At 38.8% G+C, this 26,787-nt stretch overlaps 1 protein-coding gene across 10 annotated transcripts in view; it reads left to right on the plus strand.

The window, feature by feature from the left end:
- ABCC9 (ATP binding cassette subfamily C member 9) overlaps positions 1 to 26,787 on the plus strand; it is a 79,428-nt gene that overhangs the window by 39,345 nt on the left and 13,296 nt on the right. For 7 of the 10 annotated variants that reach the window (XM_074826417.1, XM_074826412.1, XM_074826415.1 and 4 more), the window contains 16 exons: positions 475 to 513; positions 3,984 to 4,022; positions 5,588 to 5,686; positions 7,107 to 7,191; positions 7,686 to 7,766; positions 8,715 to 8,852; positions 9,344 to 9,469; positions 9,995 to 10,091; positions 12,161 to 12,408; positions 13,334 to 13,482; positions 14,248 to 14,317; positions 15,124 to 15,281; positions 17,941 to 18,033; positions 20,773 to 20,875; positions 23,232 to 23,333; positions 26,120 to 26,240. In XM_074826417.1, coding sequence (XP_074682518.1) covers positions 475 to 513; positions 3,984 to 4,022; positions 5,588 to 5,686; positions 7,107 to 7,191; positions 7,686 to 7,766; positions 8,715 to 8,852; positions 9,344 to 9,469; positions 9,995 to 10,091; positions 12,161 to 12,408; positions 13,334 to 13,482; positions 14,248 to 14,317; positions 15,124 to 15,281; positions 17,941 to 18,033; positions 20,773 to 20,875; positions 23,232 to 23,333; positions 26,120 to 26,240 — 1,748 coding nt within the window. Of the gene's footprint in view, positions 1 to 474; positions 514 to 3,983; positions 4,023 to 5,587; positions 5,687 to 7,106; positions 7,192 to 7,685; positions 7,767 to 8,714; positions 8,853 to 9,343; positions 9,470 to 9,994; positions 10,092 to 12,160; positions 12,409 to 13,333; positions 13,483 to 14,247; positions 14,318 to 15,123; positions 15,282 to 17,940; positions 18,034 to 20,772; positions 20,876 to 23,231; positions 23,334 to 23,419; positions 23,534 to 26,119; positions 26,241 to 26,787 lie in introns of those variants that run through there. The other 3 variants (XM_074826421.1, XM_074826418.1, XM_074826420.1) reach the window with 2 other exon arrangements.

Below are 26,787 nucleotides of genomic sequence, written 5' to 3' on the forward strand. Positions count from 1 at the left end.
ATGAGAGTTTAAGCTTTGAAGGAAGAAGAATATGTGACTTACCACAGTTAATTTCTTTGAGACACATAGTGAAGATTTTGACATCACAGTCAGGCATTTTTTTTCTGAGTAGTTTAAGAAAAGTCAAGGAATTAGTAGAGTGTACCTTGAAATTATTCTGACAATTGTTTTCAAAGATATGAGAAAACTGAAATTTGTCCTAGAGAAAGATATGGATTCTTAGGAAGATCAGAGAAAACAAGAAATCTTAGAAAAATACTAGAGAAATTTTATGAAATACTATTTAAGTTTCACATTGTTCAAGAGAGATTAAGATCATATTGTCAGTTGATTAGCAGTCTGTACATAACCAGGCAACTCAGGTTTTAGCAAGCATCTCAGGCCTTACTGAGTGACTTTTTTTCATTGCAAATTATAATTTGGTACTGTGATATAGCTGATGCAAACATGGTTATGTTTTGCTGATAATTTCAGACTGCCTGACAGACAGATGAATGCGGAAGGATACTTCAGGTATTTAACTAAGTGGATCCTATATTTTACAAAACCATAATAAAGGTCCTATTTGCTCTCTTAAATCCATTTCCATGTGGTTCCACATGCATGACTAACGCAGCTACTGATCCAGGGATGAAATGCAGGCTAGGTGAATTCCCCAACAAATTCAGATATAACAACACAGTAATAATAATGATGGATAAGATTTCAGCCCCATTACTGGGGTAATGCTGTGATGCATCACTGTGGAAGCCCATCATGGGGCTTGAATACCCTGTTGCTGTTGTAGTTGACCGCAGTGAGAGCTGTACTGCCAGGGTTGTGACTGGTTTGGGACCTTAGGGAAAGAAAGTGTGTTAATGTATCTTTCTGTAAGAGATCTTGGCCAGGGCAAATCTTATGGGCCAGATCTCAGTTCTTCCCACTTACACGAGACATGCCTCAGATACATTACAAACCTTAGACAAGGAGCTGGCTTTTTGTTTTCCCAGTGATCAATCAGCTAGAGAGACTTCTTAAACACTGAAGCATGAGGCTATCCAGATGCAGCGATTCAGCTGAGCCTGTTTCAGATCTGTGTTATTAACTGTTAAGTCTATGAGGGACAGATGTGGGGAATATGCAGAGATATGTATTCCCTTCATCCACACCAAGCCAAACAATCAGAACTATCTTCTCAGACCACCAAGCAAAGAAGATTAGCTAAGTGGAAGCCTTTCATTTTCATTTGATATATATTTTCTGTACATTGAACTGGTTTCTGTGCAAACAGGTTGTTGTGTACTAAGTGAAAAGCATAGGAAACACAAGAATTACAACATAGATCCTCCCAAATGGCCTGTTCTGCCCTCAAGCTATGGAAGGGTTCAAGGAAAATTAGGAAAAATCAGTGCTCCCCTCAGAAGGATTGCAAAGTACAACTGCTTACCAAAAGGTTGCAACCACAGTAGTTCATAGAAAGCACTGAAGGGCATTATGGACACTGAAGGGATAAATGAGCAGAGAGATAAACATCAGTAGCCAAAGTCCGCATGAATATTAATGCTGCTGTTCTTCTATGGCTGGTTGCAGGGATAGGAACAAATTCCTCCGAACTGCTGGATAGAATTTGGGTAGATGGTTGGTCCTTGTCTTGCCTCAAATCTCTTGCCTATATTAGGAGAGGAAATGGTTCGTTCTGCAGTTACAGTGATATCCTAGAGATTTTGTATCCTTTTTCCCCCCACATTTTCATTTTGAAGGCTGAAGGAATCTGGGCCTGGTTAGAGATGCTTTAGTCTATTTTAAAACATCCAGAGTTAGCATAAAAGCTGTCCAAACTTCAACAAAGTTTCTTTTTAACTCTTCCTTAAAACTTTGATTTAAATACATTTCTGACAGATCATCTTATATATTCAAAATCTTATAAAAATATCTAATCAATCTAATCAGTTTGATCTTTCCTACCATTTCAGACTTGAACTTGACATGCCCCATTTTAGGGAATATGTGTATTTTATAGTACAGAATAAAAATCAGTATAAATAGACACATTTCAATAAATAAAGAAATTAGAGCAAATATTACTAATCCCAGTGGGCAAATAAAATACTCTCTTTAGAAATCTCAGGAGCTTCAGTTTCAGCCCACTCCCATGCCCTGCAATTGCATCACTCTTTCAGATTCAGGAGGGTTATAAAGTACAAGACCAAATACTTTAATCCCCTTATTTGTGAAAGCCCCAGCTCAGCAGAGGTATTATATGTGTTTATTCATGAGATTATTAATGGACATGGGTTCTCACAGAAATTTCACTCAGAATTTGAAAGAATTAAAGTATATTTGTCAAGCTAAGCATGGAATGAAATTTCTAACCAAGGAAGAAGAGTTTAAGAAATTGAGATCCTAAAATTAGTCTTTGCTCATTCAGATATTCTATTTGATTATGATCACAAGCACATTAAATCTGGTATTGAATTGCAAGAGGTCTTGCAAGGCTTGTGCACAGTTTTTGTTAAACTGTACTTCAGAGGGCACTCCCAAACTTATACATGAACGCATTATCCCTTTCTCTACCGTTGCAATGCTCTGCTGATAAAAGTTTGGGTTTTTTTAATAGAGGGTATTTAGGCTTTCTTCTTTTCTGTTTGGTTTGACCTAATTTCTGACCTCTTTTTAATCTCTCATTAAACTCCATCTTTTGCTTTCTTGTAACTTTTTCCACTGTAGAGAAGACTGGAAGCTTCTGCTGAATAAAGGACCAACTCTGGTGAAGCGATGTCTGTTTTTGAGCCTCAGTTTATGGCTCTCTGTTCCTTCTGAGATAACCAACAGGGCTTATTCACTTCTGATGTAACATCTTCTCTGGTGATAGGTGCATGAAGGAAACACACTTTAGGAGGCATGAATTATCAAAGTTCTTAGAAAGATGATGTGCAGCACAGAAAGCAACACGTCTCAGTTCTAGCATTTTGGGAAGATGTTTAATATGTGAGTCTGGCATTTTGAGGGGTCTGCTATTAGAATTTTTATGCCCTTTGCCAGACTTGGATCGTCTGCTTATGAGTGCAGCTGCAGTTACTCGTATCCCAGCAGGCAAGCAGATGTTTCTGTCTCAGCAGTAAAATATTTCATCTGGAGGATTTGTAGGCTTGGGAGGGGAGGATTTGTTTATCTGGGGGTTTTTTAAGTCAGGCAAATAACACATTAATGATTTTTCTATTCCCTTCTAATGCCCATTTCCATTTACCTAGGATAAACTTACTCTTTTAGGTTTTGCACTTTGCAGGGATGTGTCGCCATGCCTGGACATGAGCACCATCGCTGGTCCAGAACTGCTTTGGCTGCCATTCCATAAGTCAGATAACAAACAGAGGGAGCTGCAAAGTCATTCATGTCATTACTGACATTGCATGTTCTTCAAAATGTATTTCATGGATATGATCCTTAAGAAGTGGAGGTTGACAAGAAAAGCCTGTGTGTTGTGGTGCCATGCATGGCTTGATGGAGTCTTACTGCTATAAACAGGTTGAAAATCAGTTCTGATTCAAAAGTGTGTTTGCACCTTGCAAAATCATATCTGCAAAACTAATCTTTGCTCCAGGAGAAATTTGACATTAGAGTAGTTACCAACTTTTGCAGGTCATTGATGGAACTGGGTGGAGAAGCTAACTTATTGCTTGTCAACCTTTTATATGCCTGGGCAATATTAATAATTTCATTTTTAATAGGTTTTACAATACACTTTTCATTTTTAATACATTTTCTAACAACATAGATTGCCTGTTTAGCCACTATGCGCTATATATATGAAACTGTTGTATTTAGAAAAGTTATATATTTTTAACTAGACCTTGTTTATTTTCTCTTTAAGAACAAAAAAACCCAAAGTGATGTTGAGTTCTTAAAATGTGCACTTAACTCCAGTTTCCCCATATATAAAGCTGGCACAAAATGTTATTCTCAATATTTCCTGCTTACTAAATGTCATTTACCATAACTTACAGTGTAAATGAAAGTGAACCTTCTTTTGAAGCATCCAGAAGGTATTATTTCTGTTTTTAGTGTATCATAATATACTCATTCATTTCTTCAGAGTTTCCTTAAACCCTCATCTTTATACCCTTCAGCCATCTCTGTGTTTTCTTACCATGTCCATAATAATTTACTGTAGGATTAACTGACGAATTCTGTTAAATCCAGTGGATCCCAATCTTCTCAAGCAATTGTACCACTACCTCAGTCCAGTCTGAAAGATGTTCAGTGCTCCCAGTTCCCATTTGATATCACTGCGTGTTTAGTGTGCTCCATATCTTGCAAGACAGTGACTCTAGATATAAGACATCATCCCACGTGTAATTCCATGTTTTCTGATCAGCACTGGTTTTCATGTTGCTTGCAACCCAGCTTGACAGCTGTGTGATGGAGCAAGGCACAAGCATGTGAAGGGAGCTGGCAGTGCTCCAGCTGAAATCAAGCAGTGACTCCACCCCTGGCTTCAGGGAAAGGACCTGCAGGTTTAAAAGAAGGACAAGCTGTACTAAAAACACATCATAAATGATAGAGAAGTAGTGGCACACATAGCTGTGGTTGGGAGCCACACCATGATTTGCTACCTGATAATCCTGAGGATGTGTTTCATACTAGTGCATACTGAACTTCTAATACTCCTAAAATTTTGGGAATACTATTGACTGCTTCTAACCAGCTATTTCTCATACCATAGCACCCTCTCTCTCAATAGCAAATCCTAGATGCTTACATACAAAGTTATATCAAATGTTTGGTTTGAAGCAACACCATCAAAGAAACTGAGAAGGAAGATAGGTGTTCTGATCCACAAGCTGGTACCAGTTCACATCTCCTTCTCACACATCTTGGGCACCTCAGAAAAATGTCTGAAAATACATGACCTTTTTTTTGCTGCTGTACATAGGCAAAACAGCCAGAAGTAAAGAACATTCATATCCCTATTGTACACATCATTAGGTATTCAGACACATTTAAAGTATGACTAATAAATACTTGGGAGACTGCAGTGATTCCTCCCCAGTCTGTATCAAGCTGCCCTCTTTTCCAATTTCATGTCAGTCTACTGAGGATCTAATAGACTTAAAGGAAAAAAGCATTCACTGAGAAAAATGTATTTCATGTGTATGGCCACATGAAATAATCTAAAACTTCAGAAAGCAGCAAGTCAAGTGTACTGATGCCATTTAAACAGTGCCTTTTCACTACCTGTTTTGATGTTAGAGAAAAAAATACCAAATAACTATTTCTGTGAGAATTTAATAATTTTTATTACTTATAATTTGCCTTTGGATTGAAATTGCAGTTACTAGATTGAGGTAGGTATCAGCCATTTATAGCAGAATAGATTACAACCTAGAGCGTAGATTTTGCCATCAGGGGAGAGAGTGGGTGCTGTTCTAACAAAAGCATCTAATTTAAAATTCTTCCCTTCACCTTTGTAACAGTTGCCTTGCCTGTGTGTTTCCCTGTATTTTTATAAATGTACATTCATAAAATTAATTTTTAAAAATCTGATTCTCAGACATTTCATAATGTGGGTGCTTTGTTTTTTACTAATGCTCTTTATCTGTCTACATAGAAACAGATACTCAGTGGCTTATGCAGCCCAGAAGCCGTGGCTGCTGAATGCAACCGTGGAGGAGAACATTATCTTTGGGAGCCCGTTTAATAAACAGAGGTAAATATTAACTCCCTTGCAAAAACACCTGGCAGCTTCTTTTAAAGAGGTTTTTGGATTCTCCTTCTGGAGGAAGTTTGTAGATTCTGAAAAATGTCAAGGCACATTAACCCTGGGTGGATTTAGCTAACCTGACTTTAGCCATCTCAAAGGAAGGTTTCTGTTTTAAATTAGTTTTTCAAGGCTACCCCTCTAGCCAGAGTGCTAAAATGTTTGTGAGAAATCACACAGCAGCAGTGACTCTCCATGGAATACAGCGGAAGCCATATGTGTAGTTTTCAAGCAGCTAAAGTTAGGTAAGATGAATCCCTTCTTTGGAGAATACTGACATATTTTCATTTTGTTTAATGGAGCCTGAGGTTGCCAAAGGACTCTGGAAACAGGGATTCTAGACATGTTTCTACTGAGTTTATGTGCTAATCCTGCTGTGTTCAGATTACTGGAGAAGCCACTCTACCAAAAGCACTGCATGTATGAAGATGGGTTGCCTCAAGGAAGTAACCTTAATTCTTCCTTTAGAAATACAGGAGAAGGGAATGTGAAGGCTGACGTGCACAGCTTCTGTTGTACCTATCCAGCACTTGCTTCCTGTGTCCTTCTAAAAGGTCAGCTAAGAAATGCAGTGGAAAAAGTGGCCTGACTTAAGGAAAGCAAATTGCTGGTGTTTTCAAAGGCAACAGTCTCTTTGTTTTAAGTTATTAAAAATATATCCCATTCCTCTCAGTGTGTGCTTTTTTAAGATGTATGACTCCATTTCCACTTAATAAAACTTAGCAATGACCAAAAATCTCAAAATCCAGATAATCATCATCTAAAATTTCAGGGACCAGATCCTTCAGCTGCTGCATCCATCAGCCTAACTTCACTCATATCGAAGGGGCAAGGCTGAATTACAACACTTGAATAGTCTGATCCCAGCTGCTTATTAGCAGATCATCTGTGATACCCCACAGACCTAAAAATCTCAACAACAAATTTCAAGCTTTTGCATGTGGTTTCCTGGTTCTGGCAAGATCAGAAGCACTGTAAGGATCCTTTGTCCTGTAATATCCCACTGAAGTAAATGAAGAGGCACCAAAAGGGGGAACAATAATAACTTGTTGGAAAATGGCTTCAAATACTCCGGAGTCCAGCAAAACAGCTCCATGATAGGGAGGAATGTATTCAATAATTTACGTAATTGATTCTTTAAAAAGTAGGCTTGCCAATAAAGATCTCTAATAAATATGTCAGTTTACAATGCTTAGTTTACAATGCTCCATGATTAGTTGCTGTGTAATCATTTTGCCCTACTTATTTTTGCAATTATCGAACCATTACAGAGCCATAATAGCTTAGCAGTGAATTCCAACTGAAGGTTTTTGTGTTAGCAAAGTAAGTGGCTGGTTAAATATTTGCAATGACCTTATTGTTTTAACAGGTACAAAGCTGTTACAGATGCATGCTCTCTGCAGCCTGACATTGACTTACTACCATTTGGTGATCAGACAGAAATTGGAGAAAGGGTAAATAATATGAATCCTTTTATGTCTACTTAGCCTATGTATTAAGAAGGCATGCTCTGATGTCACTCAGACACATCTAGTCTGTATTGGGCTGCCAGACTGGTAAATAATTGTAATTCATCAGGGGTTACTGCAAAAAAATTTGAAAATTTTTTCCTTCTTCAGCTGTTTCTCAGATAGGGTTTTTTGATTAAAGTCTCCTATATTTTGCTTACAGAATTTGATGCTAGTAATGGTTGCATTTTTCAGTCTAAGAATCCTACTGTGCTTAGAGAAGCTCTTGATAATTTACACTTACCCATGATTAGTTGCTGAATAGCAATTTTTCTTCTGATATGATATGAGGATTATGCTTGTTTATCAACAGGATTAGCATTTTAACAAAGTTTTTTATTTTTATTGGAACTCTGTATAATTGTAAAAAATCACGTTCCCAAAGTCCTATCATAATATTTATTCAAAGATGCATATTTCTGATCCATTATACTCATTAGGGGATTAATTTAAGTGGCGGCCAACGACAGAGAATCTGTGTAGCTCGAGCACTCTATCAGAACACCAACATCGTCTTCTTGGTAAGATTTTTCTTTTTCACATGGAGCATGGAAAGTTAGTAATAAAACTGTCATTCCTTGAAGACTATATGAATTTGTATTCAACTCCAAATCCAAATTATAGAGATGGGAAATAAACATCCACCAGAGGCAGCAGCAAAACATACTGGGAGACCAATGGAGGTGAGATTTCCTACAGAGATTAACAGCAGAAGAGTAGAACAGATTGTCTGACTTCTGCTCGCTGTCAGTGGTGACCTACTATCAACATAGTCCCACTGAAGTCAGTAGGACTTCTGATAAGGAAAAGCACCTTGTGAGCAATGAACAGACTGAGGGTTCAGTGCTCTCCTGCAGAGTGCTGTGGGTTTGGACAAACATTCCCTTCTCTGTTACTAGTTTCAAGGCATGTCAGGAATTTCAGAAGGCTGCTTAAGCCTCTTCAAAATTAACCAGGGACTTCTGTTCTTAGAGAAAAAGTGTTTGCATATTAATATCCTTATCTGAATGTTGTCTTGTTGCTAGCCACACTCACTCATAGTGAAGACCAAGCACATCTGCAGTTTAGTTTGGACGAAATCAGAACAATTCCTAACTCTGTTTTAACTTTCCCATGCCAGTTTCTCATCAAAATTAGGCCCAAGTTTGGCTCTGGATCCTGGCATTTTCAAATTTGGATGGGAAATTTCAGTTCTGGTGTTCTTGATCAAGGTTATTCCACACTGTCAGTGTGGCACCAGCACTGCACACATCTAGCCACAAAAAATTGACTGAGTCCATTGCTATGAACTGAAGAGCAATGGATTCTACCTCACTGTTTTGTAGTACAGCCCTCTGACTAGATCTTAGTCATGAGAGAGATGAAATGTTAATAATGGTAGATGCTTTCTACTTTTTAAAAACTCTTGAAAGAAATAAAGCTAATATTTGTATTCTGTTCTAATATTTTTTAATTTGTTTTGATTGCAGGATGACCCATTCTCTGCACTGGATATTCATTTAAGTGATCATTTAATGCAGGAAGGGATTTTGAAGTTTCTGCAAGAAGACAAGAGGACCCTTGTTCTGGTGACACATAAGTTACAGTATCTACCACATGCTGACTGGGTAAGAGAAGAGATACCACAATGCAGATTTGCTAAGGATAAATATACACTTGAAGTTAGCACCATAATGCTTAATGAGATCACTACTTTTCTCTGTAATAGAGTCCCTCCTTCTTAATTCCATATGTCATGTGGCTGCCACTTTACATAATATGGATTTTATAGTAGAAGGAACAATTTTATTTTTACATTATTTGTTCTTTTTTTTTTTTTTTTTATTTAAAGCCACCAGAGAATTATAACTTAATTGCAAACATGACTATTACTTATTATGTCTTGTCCATGCTTTTTACAAGTACAGGTAAGCATGGCTTATAGAAGTTTCAGTTTATGAGCTGTGTCAACAAACTTAAGAAATTATTAATAAAATATTGAATAAAATTAACACAGAAATTTGTATAATGGTAATCTCACCAATACTGAGAAATGTCTTGTAGGGTCCAGGTGGTGTCTATGTTTCTGAGTAGACCTGTTGGATTCTTTCTCCCCTAGATCATAGCAATGAAGGATGGAATGGTGCTTAGAGAAGGGACACTAAAGGATATCCAAAACAAGGATGTTGAGCTGTATGAACACTGGAAAACTCTGATGAATCGCCAAGATCAAGAATTGGAAAAGGTAAATAGGAGCATTTGGGCAAGGATGACCTTTCTGAAAGAAATATTTTTAAGTTGGTTTCTAGAAAAACCAAACCATTCAGAAAACAAGTTTTAAAGTAGACATTAGGGAAAAAACACATGAACTGTAAGGAACTTTAAGGACCAGAATAGATTGTCTAGGAAGTGTGTGGTGTATCTGTCATGGGTGGTTTGTAAGGACACATTAGGCAAACATCCTTTTGAAATGTTGTACACAACTGATCCTTTGCTGGGGCAAGGGATGGGCTTTTATTCAGTTATTGCCATGAATACTTTTTTTGATGTTTTTATCATTCCAGAAGAGAGGGAATGAAAGAATGGAAGAAAGAGAGAGGGAAGGAAGTGGATAAAGCAGGATTTTCTGAAAGATAAATCCTAAAATACTGTGCTTTTACATTCTGTGAGCTAAATGATCCAAATAAAGTCTCTCTGAGGTTACTGTTGGTGCTACCACAGTGGCAGACAGCTAAGCTCTCAAATTAATAATTAAGTTTCCTTATTACAGGATATGGAAGCTGACCAGACTACTCTTGAGAGAAAAACCCTTAGAAGGGCCATGTACCCTAGAGAATCCAAGTCGCAGCTGGAAGATGAAGATGAAGGTATGTTTTATAATTTTGCTTTATTTACTCTATTGCCACATTTCATTGCCTTTCCACTTGAATAGCTGGCAGTTCTTAGCAACGAAGTATGAAGACACTGATGACACTTGGTAATAACAGTGGAAAGTCCAATACTTCGACATGTTTACAATATGCTTGTTTAAGGGATTCTCCATAGATTTCTCTAAACATTTTACAGAGATAAGGGTGTACTAAAACAAGTTAATTTCTTTGCTAACTCATACTGCCTGGAGGTATTGAGGGGTGAGATAGAAGTAAAACAACAGTAAGAATTTTAGTTAAAGCAAATTGAGGTAGCTTTGCCTAGTCATTGGCACAATAATGTTAGATCACCTGTAGTCTTATTCCTCATGAGATATCTGTGAATGGTCTGTTCTGGGCTTTTGAAATATCATCATGTGATCAAACTTCGTAGTTATTTTCAATTCCTTTTTGAATATGGAGTTAACCTGCTATTTTTCTAGCTGCGACTGTTTATGGGAGAAGCTTTAGGTTTTGTTCTCAAGCTTGTTTCCCCAAGGTCTTGATGCTTTTAGAAGTGCAGATTGAGATTCACATCACTTTTAAAGCGGGGTAGGGGACAGAATGGTTGGATACTGGCAGCTGGCAACAAGGCGCATCAAAAACCTTCCTGGGATGCTAGACCAGGCCTAAAGGGAGCAGTCAGCCCTGGCAAGCAGTAAGTTTGTGCCAGGGAAGAGAAGAGGTGAACTGCAGGCTTCACCTTAGCTCAACAGGAGCACTAATTGCAGGAATTATCATGGTGATGTTGGCTGGAGCAACCACAGAATGAACACTGGCTACTAACAGGCTCTTTACTGCTGCCTTGTGTTTCATCTGGCAATGCTCATGCTGGATTGTCATCTTAAATTATAGGTCTGTAGGTCCTGGATTGCTCCATTTTGATGAGATTCCCAATCACTGTACAACAGGCAGAGTTGGACCCCAAAACCCGTGAGATTGAAATATTATGTTGGCTTCATACTTTGGCAGAGCTGAGCAGAACACCCCTTACTACGTGCAGTCATCAGTACACTTTACCAGTTAAATTCTTGGAAGAGTTTAAATTGAGGTCATTCCCAAGCTCCTCCTTTTGGTCTGTGCAAGAAAGCCTTGCTAAACACCTGTATCTTCTTTGTGGGATAACAGAAAATGAGGAAAAAAAGGCATGTCCATATAGTCCACAGAATGCCTACAAAAAGAAGACATCATTCAGATCAAAAACCACATATCAGTAACTTCAGGACAGAAATATAACCTGACAGTGCATTCTAGGTTATCCATATGTGACCTAGGGAATGTACACAAAGTCTCTGTGTCCCAAAAAGTGTAGAATTTAAACTTTCAAGAAATCACTTGCTAACTCATTTTTAATGTTCAAAACCAGAAATGAGTTAGTTCAGGGCTGTCAAGAGCAGGTCAACATTTCTCCTCCCCAGGTGTGGCCTGCAAGGTTGTGAGATGCATATTCTTATTACCTGGAAAAAAATCATTTTTAAATCTCATGTTTATGCACCTACGAAATATATATTTCCCATAACAGAAGTCTTCCACCGATTAGATTTCAGTGTAATGTGAACAATTACCATTTTATCATAGTCAAAACTTTAGTACTCTTGAATGAAGGGAAAATTGAACTTTTTCATGTGACAGATGACAGAGCCTCTGGATGGAAAGCTTTGGAGATCTTTCTGGAATCTTCCATGTGATCCAAAGTGCTCTGCTGACTATGTAGTAAAAGCAGCTGACTAGGTTGGGAAAGGCCTACTCTACTATAAATAGTCAGTACTGAAGACCTGATTTATAAAAATATTTTATTAACAAAACTGTAACAAGTCAGATTAACAGTATAGAGTTCCTCAAAGAGCACAGAGGAAGTCCATGAAAATATGTGTGAAGTGTTTGCTATTTTTAAATGACAAACTGAATTTTGCTGTTAAAATTAAAATTCAAAATTAAAAAAAAAAAAAGTCAACCAAATCCAGTAAAACCAGGTATAATTCTTAGTACTGAATCCAAGCTAACTTGATCAAATGTCTGAGTCACAGAGGAAGAAGAGGAAGAAGATGAAGATGATAATATGTCCACTGTCTTGAGGCTCAGGACAAAGATGCCATGGAAAACCTGCTGGAGATATCTAACCTCTGGAGGATTTTTCTTGCTCTTTCTGATGATTTTCTCAAAGTTGCTGAAACACTCAGTTATAGTGGCCATAGATTACTGGCTTGCTACGTGGACATCCATGGACAATGCAAATGAAGTCAGGAACGTTGATGATGTTAAGAGCACAAATAAGGTGGGCCATATCTTGGAGCTTGACGGGGGGGGAAGAAAAAAAAAAAAGAAAAGAATGTTCTAAAGTAATTATTTGCTGTTCATATAGAAGCCAGCTAGATTGGAAAGACAGATACAGATATAGTGAAACTGATTATTATATAGGATTAATTAATTGTTCATGCTAAAACATGACAATTCAAATTTTATCAGTCTTTTCAAACATGCAAAACTGAAACAGAAGCATGTTTGAGGTTAGAAAAATGATTGGCCTTTCAAAGGAAGGAATCTCATACTAAACTTTTCCATCTGGATTTTTTAACACCTAAGTCAATGACCCCATTTTCCTCAGTACTGGCTGTCCAGTAATGTCCTGCCAGAAAAAAAAAAAAAATTTCAAATGTACTACTTAAATACAATCTGCTTATATCTGTAAATTTGACTCGTATACAAATATCTCACTGGAATACATTTAGTAAACTTTCAGAAGGTTTAAATGTGTTATAGGCCTGGCAGATTAGTTTAGGATTTCCTCTGGAAATTTTAGTGGTGCTTGAACTTAGTAAAGTGGAACTTTCCAACATCTCTCAAAGGTCTTAATTCTTGAGAGGTTCTACTTTGGTTGTCTGAGTTTCTTGGCTAACAATTTGCATACTTTTGTATTTGTCCAGTTAGTCATCTTCACAGTTCTATCCCTTCAAGGTCTTGAAGGGTACTCATCAGTAGTTTGAGGGATCTTAGAACTGCCAGATCTTCTTATTATGTGAACTTAATGAGTTGCAGTTCCATCATAGTTCTTTTATTTCCCAAAGATTATATTAATATAATTATGTAATATAAGTGATATGACATACTAGCTGATTGGTAGCAGGTACCTTGGGAACTTCCCAGTAGGAAAGAGAAATGGGTGTTTATTTCTAGGATTGATGTATTTGTCATTTTATTAGACTTATCATGTAGCTGTCTTCAGCATCCTCTCTGGAGCAGGGATTGTCCTTTGCCTCATCACATCTCTGACTGTGGAGTGGATGGGCCTCACAGCAGCCAAGAACCTACACCATAATCTCCTCAACAAGATCATCCTTGGACCAATCAGGTACAGCAAAAAAAATGTTCCTCCTGAAAAGCTACATGGCCAAAACCTGTCCTCTTTGTAACTGGGAAGGTACTCTTGTGAAAAGCTCTTGTATTTGCCCTGATTCCTTCAAGACTCAAAAAGTGAAAATAATTAGTGAGGTAATCAAGGGGAAAAAAAATCCATGTCAGGACATGTGAAATGTGTCAGATAGCTGGCACCACCTTCAAGGTGTCAAGGATAACTTTGAGTGCAGTTCTAGCTCCAGGGCACCCTGATCTGACTCTGACCAGTAGGCATGGTGTCAAACAATGTGGACACCAGGCTTCTTCTGATGGCTAGGGACAGGTTCTGTGCACAATGACCACAGTCTCTCACAGGCAGCAGGATGGCCAAAAGGGTGCCTGCATAACAAACACAGTTATTATGGTGCTTTCATGAATCAACAGAGTCCTGGTGCCCAGTACTATGCAGGAGGCTGAGTAGCAACCAGGGTGTGAATCTTTGGAAGGGATCTTAAGTCTTGAGGGAGCATAGATGAAAGAGCAGGAGGCAAGACAGTAGGTTTTTGGAAGAGGAGACTTAAAAGTTTTGGGGGGGGGGGGAATGCCAAGAGAAGCATCTAGAGGGTCAGGACGCGGACATTATGATCTGTTATGTTATTCATATTTATTGCTTGGTTTTAGAAAATGGCTGGACACAGCTGTGTGTTCTGTCTGACTGGGCTTTTTATCCAAAACTGGAATTTCTTTTCAGGTAACCTTTTGTTTTTAATTTGTTCAACAGGTTCTTCGATATGACTCCATTGGGGCTAATTCTAAATCGCTTCTCTGCTGATACAAATATCATTGATCAGGTAGACCTATCAATATATTCTGGTTTTGTAAATTTTCACTTAGCTACTGAATAAGATGATGCATTAAAATATTCGTAGAGAAAGGCATCAAAAACAGGCTCTGGGAATGATAATAAACAAACTCAGAAAGTACACACATTTGTAGTAATGAGGGCAGGTAGCCATTAGAACAAACGTGGTGGGAGATGGTGGCTTTTAATTTAGTCATATGCAGACTGGTTGCTTCTGTTGGAAGATCTGGATTAGCAAAACAGATTTTGGGCTCAAACTGGAAACAGGGTAGACCATAATAACTTTAACTACATGGGAGTACACATGACAAATAGATGTTCCATCCTGCCTGTAGCACATGTGAATTTAGAGCTTCCAGGGAGAGGTAGAGATTCTTTCACTATGGCTGTGAATTAAAATATTTGGATGAGCAATAATCCTGAATGTAAGGGTGATGGGAACATGGAAGGAAAATTAAGCAGCTATGAAAAAGAGGATTCTGTTTCTCTAAATATTTGGGATATGAACAACAGTTATCTCTTTCTTTCCTGTTATATAAATGAGGTGGAAATTGCTCCTATTTCCCCATGATCTTTGAAACACTGACCTTTAGAAAAAAAACCTACTTCTCATTTGTTAACCTCTGGACATCTGAGTAGTAGACCCACAGAAACATAAAGGTCCCTGAAATAAGGAGAATATCAATGAGTGCGCAGTGGTATCATTCCACTTTCCCTATGGTCCTCTGTAGGAAAAGGCATATAGTGGTACTGCTAGTGATTATTGCCTTATGTGTGTTTTTTGTTTCGCTCTAGCATATTCCTCCTACACTGGAGTCTCTTACCCGGTCCACCTTACTCTGCCTGTCAGCCATTGGAATGATTTCCTATGCCACTCCGTGGTTCCTTGTTGCCCTCGTGCCTCTTGGGATAGCATTTTATTTCATCCAGAAATACTTCAGAGTTGCTTCCAAGTATGTATTAAAAAACTGTTCTGAAAACTTCTTCTAAAAAAATTGTACATAAGAATTGTGATGAAATGTGAGGTTATAGGAGGTAGTATGATGGAAAAATAGCCATGGAGTCCTGCTTTTGATCCTGAGGTATGAGTTTGAGACATACATTGGAGGATGTTTCCAGCTGACCTGACTACAAATGGGGTATTTGGGGAAGTAACACTAGTTGCATCACTTTTGTACACTGTTGGCTTGATTTGGATGAGCATGAAGTTTTTTAATCAACTGAGCCAGCTCTTCTTTGACCTTTTGAGGGTTAGTAGAGAATGGAAAATAACTTCCTGGATTAACGTCAGTCACTGCTTTTTTTTCATATTGGGAAAAACTCCACAGAAAGTCATTTACACTGTACAGCAACATTCCATATTCAGAATGGTTTGGCTGGTTATAAAGAGTACAATTTTTCAGCAAAAAGAGTGTCATGATTTCTTAGAGTCATGCTTCTAGTGCTAAATTCATTATATAATTTAGTAAAACATCTTAAGCAAGCCATTGAAGTGTTTTCTTAAATTCAATCAGTCATGCTCCTTTTTTTATCAGCCAGATTTCTGGCTGGATTTACTGCACTTTATGATACTTAAAAATACCCATCAAGCTGCCTGCTGACCTGCATGAAGGCCAGAACAACCTACGATCATTAGCAACTGTCACTTCTGGCTCTGTCTCTGCAGTAGCCAGTACCATTGCGTAGCCAACGGTAAAGCGTTAGCTGCTGGTTTTCAGTAGCTCGTTAAGATACACGGTGATTTTCAACTGTACCGGTATAGCTGGCTTTACAGATAATACCCTTACTTACGTAGCCTGAGAAAGAATTGTGTCAATTATTCCCCTTAATGAAGCAGGAGGAGCACAGAACAACATATCAATAATTTAGCTTCACTTTACCCTACTTTTCATCTGCTTTCCTCAGAATTTCCAAGGAGATTTATTCATAAGAAAACTCTATATTCAGAATTCACAAAACAAAAATGTTTAATTCTGAAATAATTTGCTTAAATTCTCAGAGATTTTTCAGAAACCTTGTTCTTTCCCCACCAGGTTTCCAAACTAAAGCTGTATGTGGCAGTACACCAGGTCTCAAGGTGGCCGAGGAATCAGGAGACCTGGTTTTCATTGTTAAATCCATTGTGGTCTTCTGAGTGTCACCCTGTCTTGGTACACATAGCAGTGCACACTGTTTAAACTTATTACTTCAAATACACAAGAGTAGGCAAAATCTGATGTATTAGACCCCAGGGAAATACTACAGTTTCTCTCTGTATTTTATATGTGAGACTAAAGTCTCCATCCATCTCCAAACCTGGTTTTCCCACATGCTATACCGATACCCATACCATGCAAGCTAGCAAGAGGTTGATCACCTCTGTAAGTCAGCACACACACACACATGCACCCATTGGCTCTGCAAGTCCATAAGTACTTCATTCATTTTATTCCCTTACAGTTTTCTGAGAAAATGTGTATCAGCAAGTGTTTTTCTTAAAATCTGTTTAAATTAAACTCTTTTAAATCACTTGTGAAGCATTCAGGGTTGACTTGTGTTATTTTAATCCACAATAGAAATTAATAAATCAAATTTATTTGTAGAAATAATAGTCTTGGGAAATGTAGGATGAAGGAATAGCTTCAGCCAGTATTTATAACTTACTTGCATGGAGTACTTTCCAGGCATATAAGCTTCATTAATTTTTAGAAATGCAAATATTTACAGTATTCCTTGCAGCACTTTGACCCTTTTTCCATTACATCTCTCAAAAACTTATGTGAATTTTCCATCATAAATTTGAAAGAGAGCATATTTATCATCAAAACATAAGCAGCAATTTCAGTTCTGTATATTGTAACATTCAGCATCATGGAGCAGTTATTTCTCCTGGCTTGTCTAATACAGTGTGCAAACATAGCAGGATTTTAATAAAGATTTTAAATATCTAATGATCTGGCCTCTCTTCTGTTTATACAACTGGCTGCTATGCCAATGACAGTGTTACAGAAAGATATATTTGTCCCTGTGGTTTGGAAAACATTCCTGTTTCAGGAGACTGGAGCTTTTTAGACCTAAATATCATTGCTCCATGCAGGTCTTGAAAATACCATTGCTGAATAATTGAGGAAATTTCTCATTCATATTATTTCTTTGTCAGTGATGTCTCTATTTCAACCAATGTGATAATGTTAGCACTACAAATAGAAGGTCTGCTATAGTCTGTTATATTCTACATTCATCATGTTGTGGTACTTACAGATTCTCAAAATGAGGCAAGGTTTATATTCAAAGGCACCCTATTTGTTAGGCCGGCTGATACAGTTGCAATAAAATAGATAAACTTGCAGATATGCGAACTCTATTTTATACCTGATGTAAGATCTACAACATGCTATAAAGTGTAAAATCAACTGTTCTGAATTTAATGATATTAATTTTATTAATAAATTAGAATGTTTGAAATGTGACATTCCCACGTCAGTGTCTTTCTATACTATAGAAATACTATTTTGTGTGATCCTGAAAAGAATATGTGCAATACATAAAATGTCTGTTCTTGTCTGTTATGCAGTAAAATTCTACAGAGATGTTTACATTGTAAGGGCTGTCTGTTGTTTTTTGTACTCCCAGGGACCTCCAAGAACTTGACGACAGCACCCAGCTACCTTTACTCTGTCACTTCTCTGAGACAGCTGAAGGCCTCACCACCATTAGAGCATTCAGGTTAGTAAAACAAATGATTGGAGGGAGGCTCGGGTTTTGGTCTGGCACATGGAGCTTACTTGAAGTATGTCTCAGGGCAGATTGTTGAATTTGGTGGACTTTAAATGTCATCTCAAAAAAGGGAAGAGATTTTGGTTTTGTGTTGCTTTGCCATGCCTTTAAACACTTGTGTATATTTTCAGCTACACACTAATTTATCTATAGGTTTTCTGCTGAATTAAAGATGATTAATTTTTTAGGATATGATATTTAAACTTTCAGTGCGTCTAGTTTAACCATGCCTTAGTTGGACAGCAGGGAGCTCTCCTTTGCCAGGCAGGCACAGGCACCACTCCTTCAGACCTCCTTGCTCTATCCTACAAGCTGTGTTATCCAAGTGCCCCTGAATCATTTCTGTATTTAACACACTCCTCAGGCAGAGAAACATCATTAGAGCGGTCTCCAACTGAAAGTCAGTATGAAATTTGAGAGACTTGCCAAGAAAACTACAGCAGAGCAGAACTTGATCTTAATATTGTAAAACCTAACCTTGTCAACCAAAACCGAAAAATAAATTCCAGAAGATTCACAGAATTTTTCCAAATTTCCATGCTAATATTTTTTTCTCTAGTTACTACACGAAATATAGACCAAATTCTCCTTGTATATTCGCTACATTATAGCTAGCATGACTGTCAAAGTGTCAGCTTGATGTTGCTCCCCAGTAAGCATAATTTGCATTCATTATGTACAATGTAGAATTTTGAACCAGTGCAGATATCACTGCAATGCTGTTTACACACCTATTTGATCAGCTTAAGACTGTTTCATCACTTCAAGCTAGCTTTAGGGCCTAGGCTATTAGTACAGAGTGCTATGTTAAGGACTGTAGCAGAACTAGCAAAAATGTTGTGTGGAAGACATGTGAGCCCAGTGGTCAACAAGAAATATTTTAACAAGCTTATATTCAACAAGAAATATTCTAATAAGCTTTAACAACCAGAATGATGTATTGAAATATTGTCATAATTAAGGCCTGATGCTGATGTATGCTGAATGCATTTTGGGAGGTTCAAAGTGGCCTTTCATCACATTATCTCCTGAGAAAGAGGAAGGAGCTTAGCACTCCTTGGGAGTGGTTCAACTCTTCTTTACCTTACAAAAAGGCAATGTGGTCTTGGATGGCAGAGAGCAAAAGGCAGTCCTAGGGAAGGAGTAGGCATCGTAACCATCACTTGAGTTTTCCATGATCTCTGGTGCTAATCAAAGCCGTTTCATTTCCCTGTCTGTGCTCCACTGTCAACCAGTGTTTTTCTGTCAGCAAGCTCGTATTTACTGATAGTCCTGTTAGTCATCCTCTGCAGTTTGAGTTCAGTATGTTCCAGGATAAAATAGAGCAGTTCGTCACATAACTTACCACAAAGTAGTACAGTTGGATCAGAAAGCGATTTCAGTGACCTTTGCTGTTTGTCATCTGACAGGATAAAAGTCTAAAACTGCCCAGAAGATCAGCTGGACGTGGATGAAAAGATACAGATTGAGCATGTCAGATTTTCCATTAGGAAAACGGGAGTTTTGCTGCCAGAAAGGCAGACGAGCAAAATAGTCAGTGCATCTTTGCTCCTTCCTGTGTCATTACTGTTACCATTTGTTGTTTTGGGGAGGTTACTTGACATGTTTACAAGCTGTACAGAGGGAAATAAAGTATCAGTGGGAAAAGGAAAAAAAAAAAAGAAGAAAGAAAGAAGTTTCTGGCAGAACAGGGGTTACAGGTGCTTCACAGCAGGGCCCTGAGACTTCAGAATGGAAGAGCTTGCCATGATAAAACAGATGATAAACTGCTCAGTGAAGTTCAGCTAGTTTATTCAAGTGAGGGTATTTAACAGACAATAGAATACGAAAAACCAAAATGGTTTCCATCTGACTGCAGGTCATACCTAAAGTACTGCAAGGCACTTAGACCAACAGAGACTTCCCTCTGCCCTCCCAAAGTGTACCTCAGCTCTTAGGCTCTCTGACATCCTTGCACTGTTTTTCAAATCTGACTGGCATTACGTGGGGGAGAGAGAAACAAGTGACAGTGGAGGTAACGCCACTCATTTCTGTAATTCGGAAATGATCTATATCTCTCCCTCATAGTTTTTCCGAGTTGCTTAGGCAATGTGTGACTGGCTGAGAAAACAGCTGAGCCGAGTAGCTGAAAGGTATTGATCTACTGATCAATCTGCAGTCTACGTTAGTTGAAACCTTAGAAATGTCACTCCTGGTGGAATTCTGCAGCTGGCCAGGTAACTTCTGAAATCAGATTTTAAGCTGACAGGTGAGCTCTCTGCTCCTGCTAGCAGCTTGCGAGGAAGAAGCGAGGGGCCACAGCAGTGCTCACCGGTGAGAGGACCAGAGGGCAGCAGCAGCCACAGTCCACAGCTATAAAAGCGGATATGCTCTGAGAACTACAACTCGGCCCTAGCACTCTGGCATTGCAGTCTCTTTGAGGGGACAGGCTCTGATCCAAAATCTAGTCCAATATAATTGTTTGTCTAACAAATTCCTCCCCATTGTATGTGTGGCTCTGCCTGGTTAAGGAGAGCCCTGGCAGCAGGTATGGGTCCTTAGGGAAGAGTTTTTAACATAAAATTTACAAAAGCACAAAGGCAAAAAGTTTTGGTTTGGGAGGAGGGGAGGGAGAGAAGAGTTTAATACTTTATCCATTTGTGTATGAGTGTGTAATATGTTGTAATATAACAACTTTGCTCTTGGCAGGCATGAAGCCAGATTTAAACAACGTATGCTGGAACTAACAGACACGAACAACATTGCCTACTTATTTCTATCGGCTGCCAACAGATGGCTGGAGGTCAGGACGGTACGTTCAGTTTCATCCCAGCCGTGGTTTTGAAACCTTGGAAGCAAACAGAGACTTTGTCTGATGCAGAGAAGATAATGATGAGAATTAATCTCACAATGAGATTATACACACTGTTCCTTAAAATAGGTCGGGATTGTTTATGTTAAACCCATAGGGGTTTTTCAGCTTTCTTGGCCAGGAGTAAGAAAATACAAGTCTCCCTCATCTTTTGCTGTTTTGATGTCTAGCATCTGAAGAGAGTGCAAAAACAAACATTTACATAATTTGAAATGAGGCTTTCTCTCCTACTGTGCAGCAGAACTGCTGCTGCAAGAACTACTTTCAAAGCAGAGCATAGCTTTTTAGTAGTTTCGTGAACTATGCCATCATTCTGCCAGGGCTGTTTTAGGCACCGCTGAGCTTCCAGGTCCTGAGGTGTCTCTCCAGCAGCAGTTTTAATCCCATAGCTGTAATTTAAGACCCTACTGCAGCTGTGAGGCCATACTGTTTGTGATTTTACTGTTCAATATTACAAAAGATGGCAGAACTAGACTCCAACTGAAAACCAAATGACAGTAGGGCACAATGCAGATACTGCCAGTGAGACAGGCTCCTGGCTTTTATGGGGGCTCTCCAGGGACAGCACATCAGGAACTTTCCTGATCAGCAAGGCGAGAAGAGGCAAGCAAAGTCACTGTGATTTCCTTATTCATCTGACACTAAAAGAGCAGTGAATAAACAGAGCAGTGACCTGCTTCTGCTAGACACAAATAGTAACGGGCATGATTAATCCTCACATCAAAGGCTGTATGCTCACCTTCTTTTCCTGGTATGCTGGCAGAGCAACAAAGCTGTGCTCCATTTCTTATGATGGCAAAGCTTGCTCTTGTACATGAAGCTTTCAGCTTCCTACAGCATCCAAGATCAACTGAATTTGCTTCCAAATCAAGACAGATAAATAATAGAGAGATAGCCAGTCCTGGAATAAACTGTGGCAATGCCTGTTAATGTCTTATGGTCTTAGCCTTGCTTACATGCGGAATGAGTTTGATCCAAGAATATGCATTGCTTCATCATAGAATTATAAATAATGTGGTCTTGCCAAGAAATAGTTCATTTAGCTCAGCCTACTGGCACAGTGGTACTAAGATCACTCAAAAGTTTGTAGGATTTAATAGCAACTGTGAAGTTCTGTCTCAACTGCTGATGGAGACTCGAGACCATTGTGCTTCTACTTCCCTGTAGATGTTAAGTTTGAGTCCGTCATCTACTCATCATACTTTTTACAGACAGATGAACTAGGCAGCCCTCATTTCAAATCTCAGAAGGAAAGATTCCAGGCAGGATATTGTCAGAGAGGAGGAAAAAAAATGGATGGAAAATGCTAACCCTGTAATCCAAAGTAAACATAATGCAGGGAGCAGTGGGAGAGTGGAAATACCAGCAGTCTCATGAATCAGGCACCTTGACAACTACATGACATCACATGTGGCATTCACTTCAAAACTGAGGTACACATCAAGAAGATGGGTTCAAGCTCCTGCAAAGGTTGTTAGAAGCCAGATCTTTCTAATACAGCCTACACAGCAATTTCTGTAAAGCAAGTCATCACCATGCGACAGAGCTCAGATCCTTTAGGTATCTACCACAGAATCACTCTGAAACCCAAAGTGCTGTGGCTGGAGCAAGGCTCATTGCAGCACCACAACTACACAGCTATACTGCTTTCAGAGTCTACACTGCCAGCACCCACATGGTGATTCACTGCAGGCTGTGAGCACATAGCAGGCTTAGGGATGCCTTCACCATGCACGGTGTCCCATTGCATGACATAGACACTGTCTGTCAGTCTGCCCACTTCTGCCAATAAAACATGTGCATGACCTGTATAAATTCTACCAAAATTCTTCATGGACTTTGTGAAGTCACCGATACTTCCCTTTTGGGGGGGGGAAACCCATGTCTGAGAAGACCTGAAGGAGAGTGGAGAGAGTGGAACCGATTTGTTTTAGTGGTAGGAATTAGGGGTGCCATTGTTACGCCATTCTTATGATTTTATATTTTTTTATGTGCTCATTAGATTTTTTGATACCTCCTCTTTTTGGGGTAGCCACAATGAGATACCCTAGCCCAAATGGATTTGCAGAAAATACTGGCCTGTTTCACTGTGTTCAGCAAGTTCCTTTAGAGTGTTTCAGGTTGGGTTCCACAACCTCTGACCTTTTCCAGGAAAAACAAGCCAGAATTAAGGACTAGGCATCATTATAGAAATAATCCTCAGTAAAGCGGACCTGCTGTGCAATTAAAGAAATTTTCTTGTTGCTGCATTTTAATGTTGCCTAGAATCTTTCTCTCCCCGTCTCTCTCATTCCAGGATTACCTCGGTGCTTGTATAGTTCTGACTGCTGCTGTCACTTCCATCACCGAAGGGCCTAACTCGGGTTTTGTGGGGCTAGGTCTCCTGTACGCTCTGACGGTATGTACCAAGGCAAAGCATAAGAACTTTCAGACCAATGTATTAGTTTTATAATATTTTTTTAAATATTCATGGTTATCTTCCAGCTTTCATAATCTTGAAAAAAACAATCTTGCAAATAATGGATTTGAGCCAAAGCTGAGAGAGTTCAGGGCAACTTGGACTTGCTTCAGGTTTTATGAGCCAATTAAAAAAACACAACCATTCCCAGGCCCTGCATGCTCTCAAGCAGAGCAGGAAAATTAAAAATGCGTAAGAGGACCTGCTGTGCACTCTGTTCTGCACAACACAATGTTGGTTCTGCCTGTGTATAGCAAAACCTGCCAGAAAATACTGTTCCACAGACTGTCATAACCTGGGTAATCTTTAACCAAAGACCAAATAAAATAATTGCTGGAGAACCAAAAATACCAGTTCTGCCTTTGGAGGGAAACTACTCAGATGCCCAATATTTCCATGCAATTCTGAATGGATTTGGGGATTGGGACCTTTGGGGCTGGTGGGCATGGTCCATCATGACAGGTAGCAGTAGAAAAGCAGAGGAGATGGGGTTAGGAACAACGAGATTTTAGTGGCATGCTGGCATTTTGACACTATAATTAGCAATGAACTGTTTGAGCTGAATCATGGAGAAGGAACCATGTTTTAGTGTACTAGGCTATAAGAGAAGCTGAGAGTGCATCATGAGCACAGAGTGAGTACAATCACCAATAGAGAGTAGAAATATCACTGAATTAACCATGAAAGTGGGGACAAAAGCATGATGAGGATAGTGGCAGGAAGAATTTCTGAAATCATGACTGGCATGGCAAAAATCTGGCTGCTTTATGGCACTGGTATAAGGGAGGGATATAGGTATGGGTCTAATACTGAGATCTGGCTTTGCACGTAAATGCTGGCAAGCCCATGGTTACAACAGAAAGCTCTCAGCCGCTGCCTTAGGGTGGCCTTAGATCCCCTTCGTGCTGCTGTTGCAGCAGTGTAAGAATCTGCCAGCAACTGGGAATCAGTCCCACTGCTTCAGCTGCACTCTGAAAACATTCCTGATAATCCTACTTCATTAGCAGAGATCTGGAAGCACCAGGATGTCTGCATCATCTTTGCCTTCTTTGTATTTAGTCTGTGTTTGCAAACAGATCATTAGTGTAAATTTAGCCATGTGCTGAAGTCTGGCATAGCAGAGGAAAAAATGCTGCAGTCACCAAGTGATTACCTGTCTCTCTTCTGCCCCACAATAACATTGATAAAATTTTGAAACCTTGACACAGGTTTTTCTATCATTTCTCTTTGGAGCTAAGAGAGGGCTGATGTATGGACCCAGGTGAGAGCAAACTGTTTGTACCAACATTGTGTTTACAGTAGACATCCATAAGCTTATTCTCTCCCCTTGTACAAACACTGCCAACTCCCTTGCACAACAGTGATGAAGGTTGAAATAATGCGTAGAGCCTTTCAGATGCCAGGCTCTGTTATGAAATCTGCCAGGTCTGTGATTGCAGCCTGCTACTGCTCAAGCAGCAGTTCTGCAGTGTTCAGCTTACCTGCAAACGCATTTCCGTAACTTCCTGACTCAAAAGCTGGACACTGAATGAGCGGGTTTCTAAACAACAAAGAAAATAATACCCCCTTAAGTAACTCTATTTTAAGGATAAAGCAAGCAACTAAATCCTCTAAATCAACAACAAATGTTATTGCTGAATCTCAGTGAAAATTATTTACTGTATGCCTATTGGATCAGTATTAGGTTAGTGGAAAAGAAGTGGGGCTGAGTGATTTATTCATAATAAAGTTCTTACTTGACAGATTCAGCAATTTCCCACAAACAAACGGAAAAACCTTTCTCTGAATATATTTGTGTATAGGTTGTTTTCACTGTGTTAAGTTTCTAGACCTTTATTCAGGTATGTAAAGTATCTCCATTTTTGAAGGTGCTTGGCAATCAACTGTTCCTAATAAGATCAGGTTTTTTTTATATGAGCACCTAAGTACAGACATAGGCACATTTAGCAAATGTTTAGGAAATTGCTTTACAATTTTCAGCTTTAAATAGTCAGTCCTGACTAGAGATCAGTTTGTCTAAGCTACTGGGCATTGTTAGACAACTAATTATCAACTATTATCTACTACAGGTAGTACCTTTACTATTGATCAAATCCTTTTCATTACAGATGGGAATAAAAACCAAGAATGAAATACCACTGAGCTGTTAATACATTTTTTTCTCATGTATTTCTATGCTAAAAAACCTCACATTTTCCACAGAGAGAAATTAGTTATCTAAATATGTACATAGAAACAGAAATGAAATTCCCATCAAATCTTTTCAATATATTTGCAAAGTGAACTTTCTTAATCCTTAGTTACAGTCTTTGAAAGATTAGAAAATGTAATATTTTCAAACAGCACTTCAAATTTTGTTTCATTTTCTGTTTGTATGCTTAAAGATGCCTTTCAGTACTGATTACTAGATGCTGAGAACAAGAGATTCCCTTAATCAGCCACATCTTCAGACCGTAGGTACAACCTTTCCATAGTGCTCCTTCAAGAAACAAGGATGAGAATACCGAACACTAAATTACTATGTCAGGGTTGTTTGTGTTGGAGTACAACTGGCTTATTAGGTATTTGATGCTGTTGCACTGAGTCTTGAACTGTTATTTAATAAGAAACCCACTGTGCTGAGTCAGGACAAAGACTTTTACAAATTTATCCAACCTTTATTTGCAAACAGGTAGGTGAATAGACAGAAGGCTGAACCCTGTCCTTGCTTTCATTTTGTGATGCAGATAACCAACTATCTGAACTGGGTGGTGAGGAATCTGGCTGATCTGGAGGTGCAGATGGGTGCAGTAAAGAAAGTCCACAGCTTCCTGAACATGGAGTCAGAAAACTATGATGGCTACTTGGGTATTGCACTCTAATCTTTTTGGGTTTTAATGTGGTAATTGTGAAAGCATGCAAAATGTATACACATCTTTGGTGGCCAAAATCTGTTCTCATTGAACTCAACTCGTGTTGGAACTTCCACTGATCTGAATGACAAGGATAGCCAAAAGCAGCTATGAGATATGTAGCCCATGCTAATCAACATAAAAAAACCTCCAAAACTACCAAATGCCAGGGAGACAGAGCATGGCCCTATACAATCAGAAAGTACCAGGGCACAGTTATAGATGGGATGAACAAAACATCCATGTAGCTATTTAGAAAATAAAAGTATGGATAAAAATTAGAAATGCACCATCAGTCACATGCTTCAAAATCTCTCATCTTTGCAGCAAATGGGGACTTCAAGACTGGGTCACATTGGCAATCAGACCTCAGCAACTCTTCCCTGAACTGCACATTGGTGTTCATACTCCACATATTTCAAATTGGCTTTGACTGGTATTTTAGAAGTGCTTGAAATGCAAGACCAAAAAGGCTCACAGGTCAGCAAGTGTCCCTGGAAAGC

The sequence above is a fragment of the Strix aluco genome, chromosome 5, assembly GCF_031877795.1.
Source record: "Strix aluco isolate bStrAlu1 chromosome 5, bStrAlu1.hap1, whole genome shotgun sequence".
In the NCBI taxonomy this organism is placed as follows: Eukaryota; Metazoa; Chordata; class Aves; order Strigiformes; family Strigidae; genus Strix; species Strix aluco.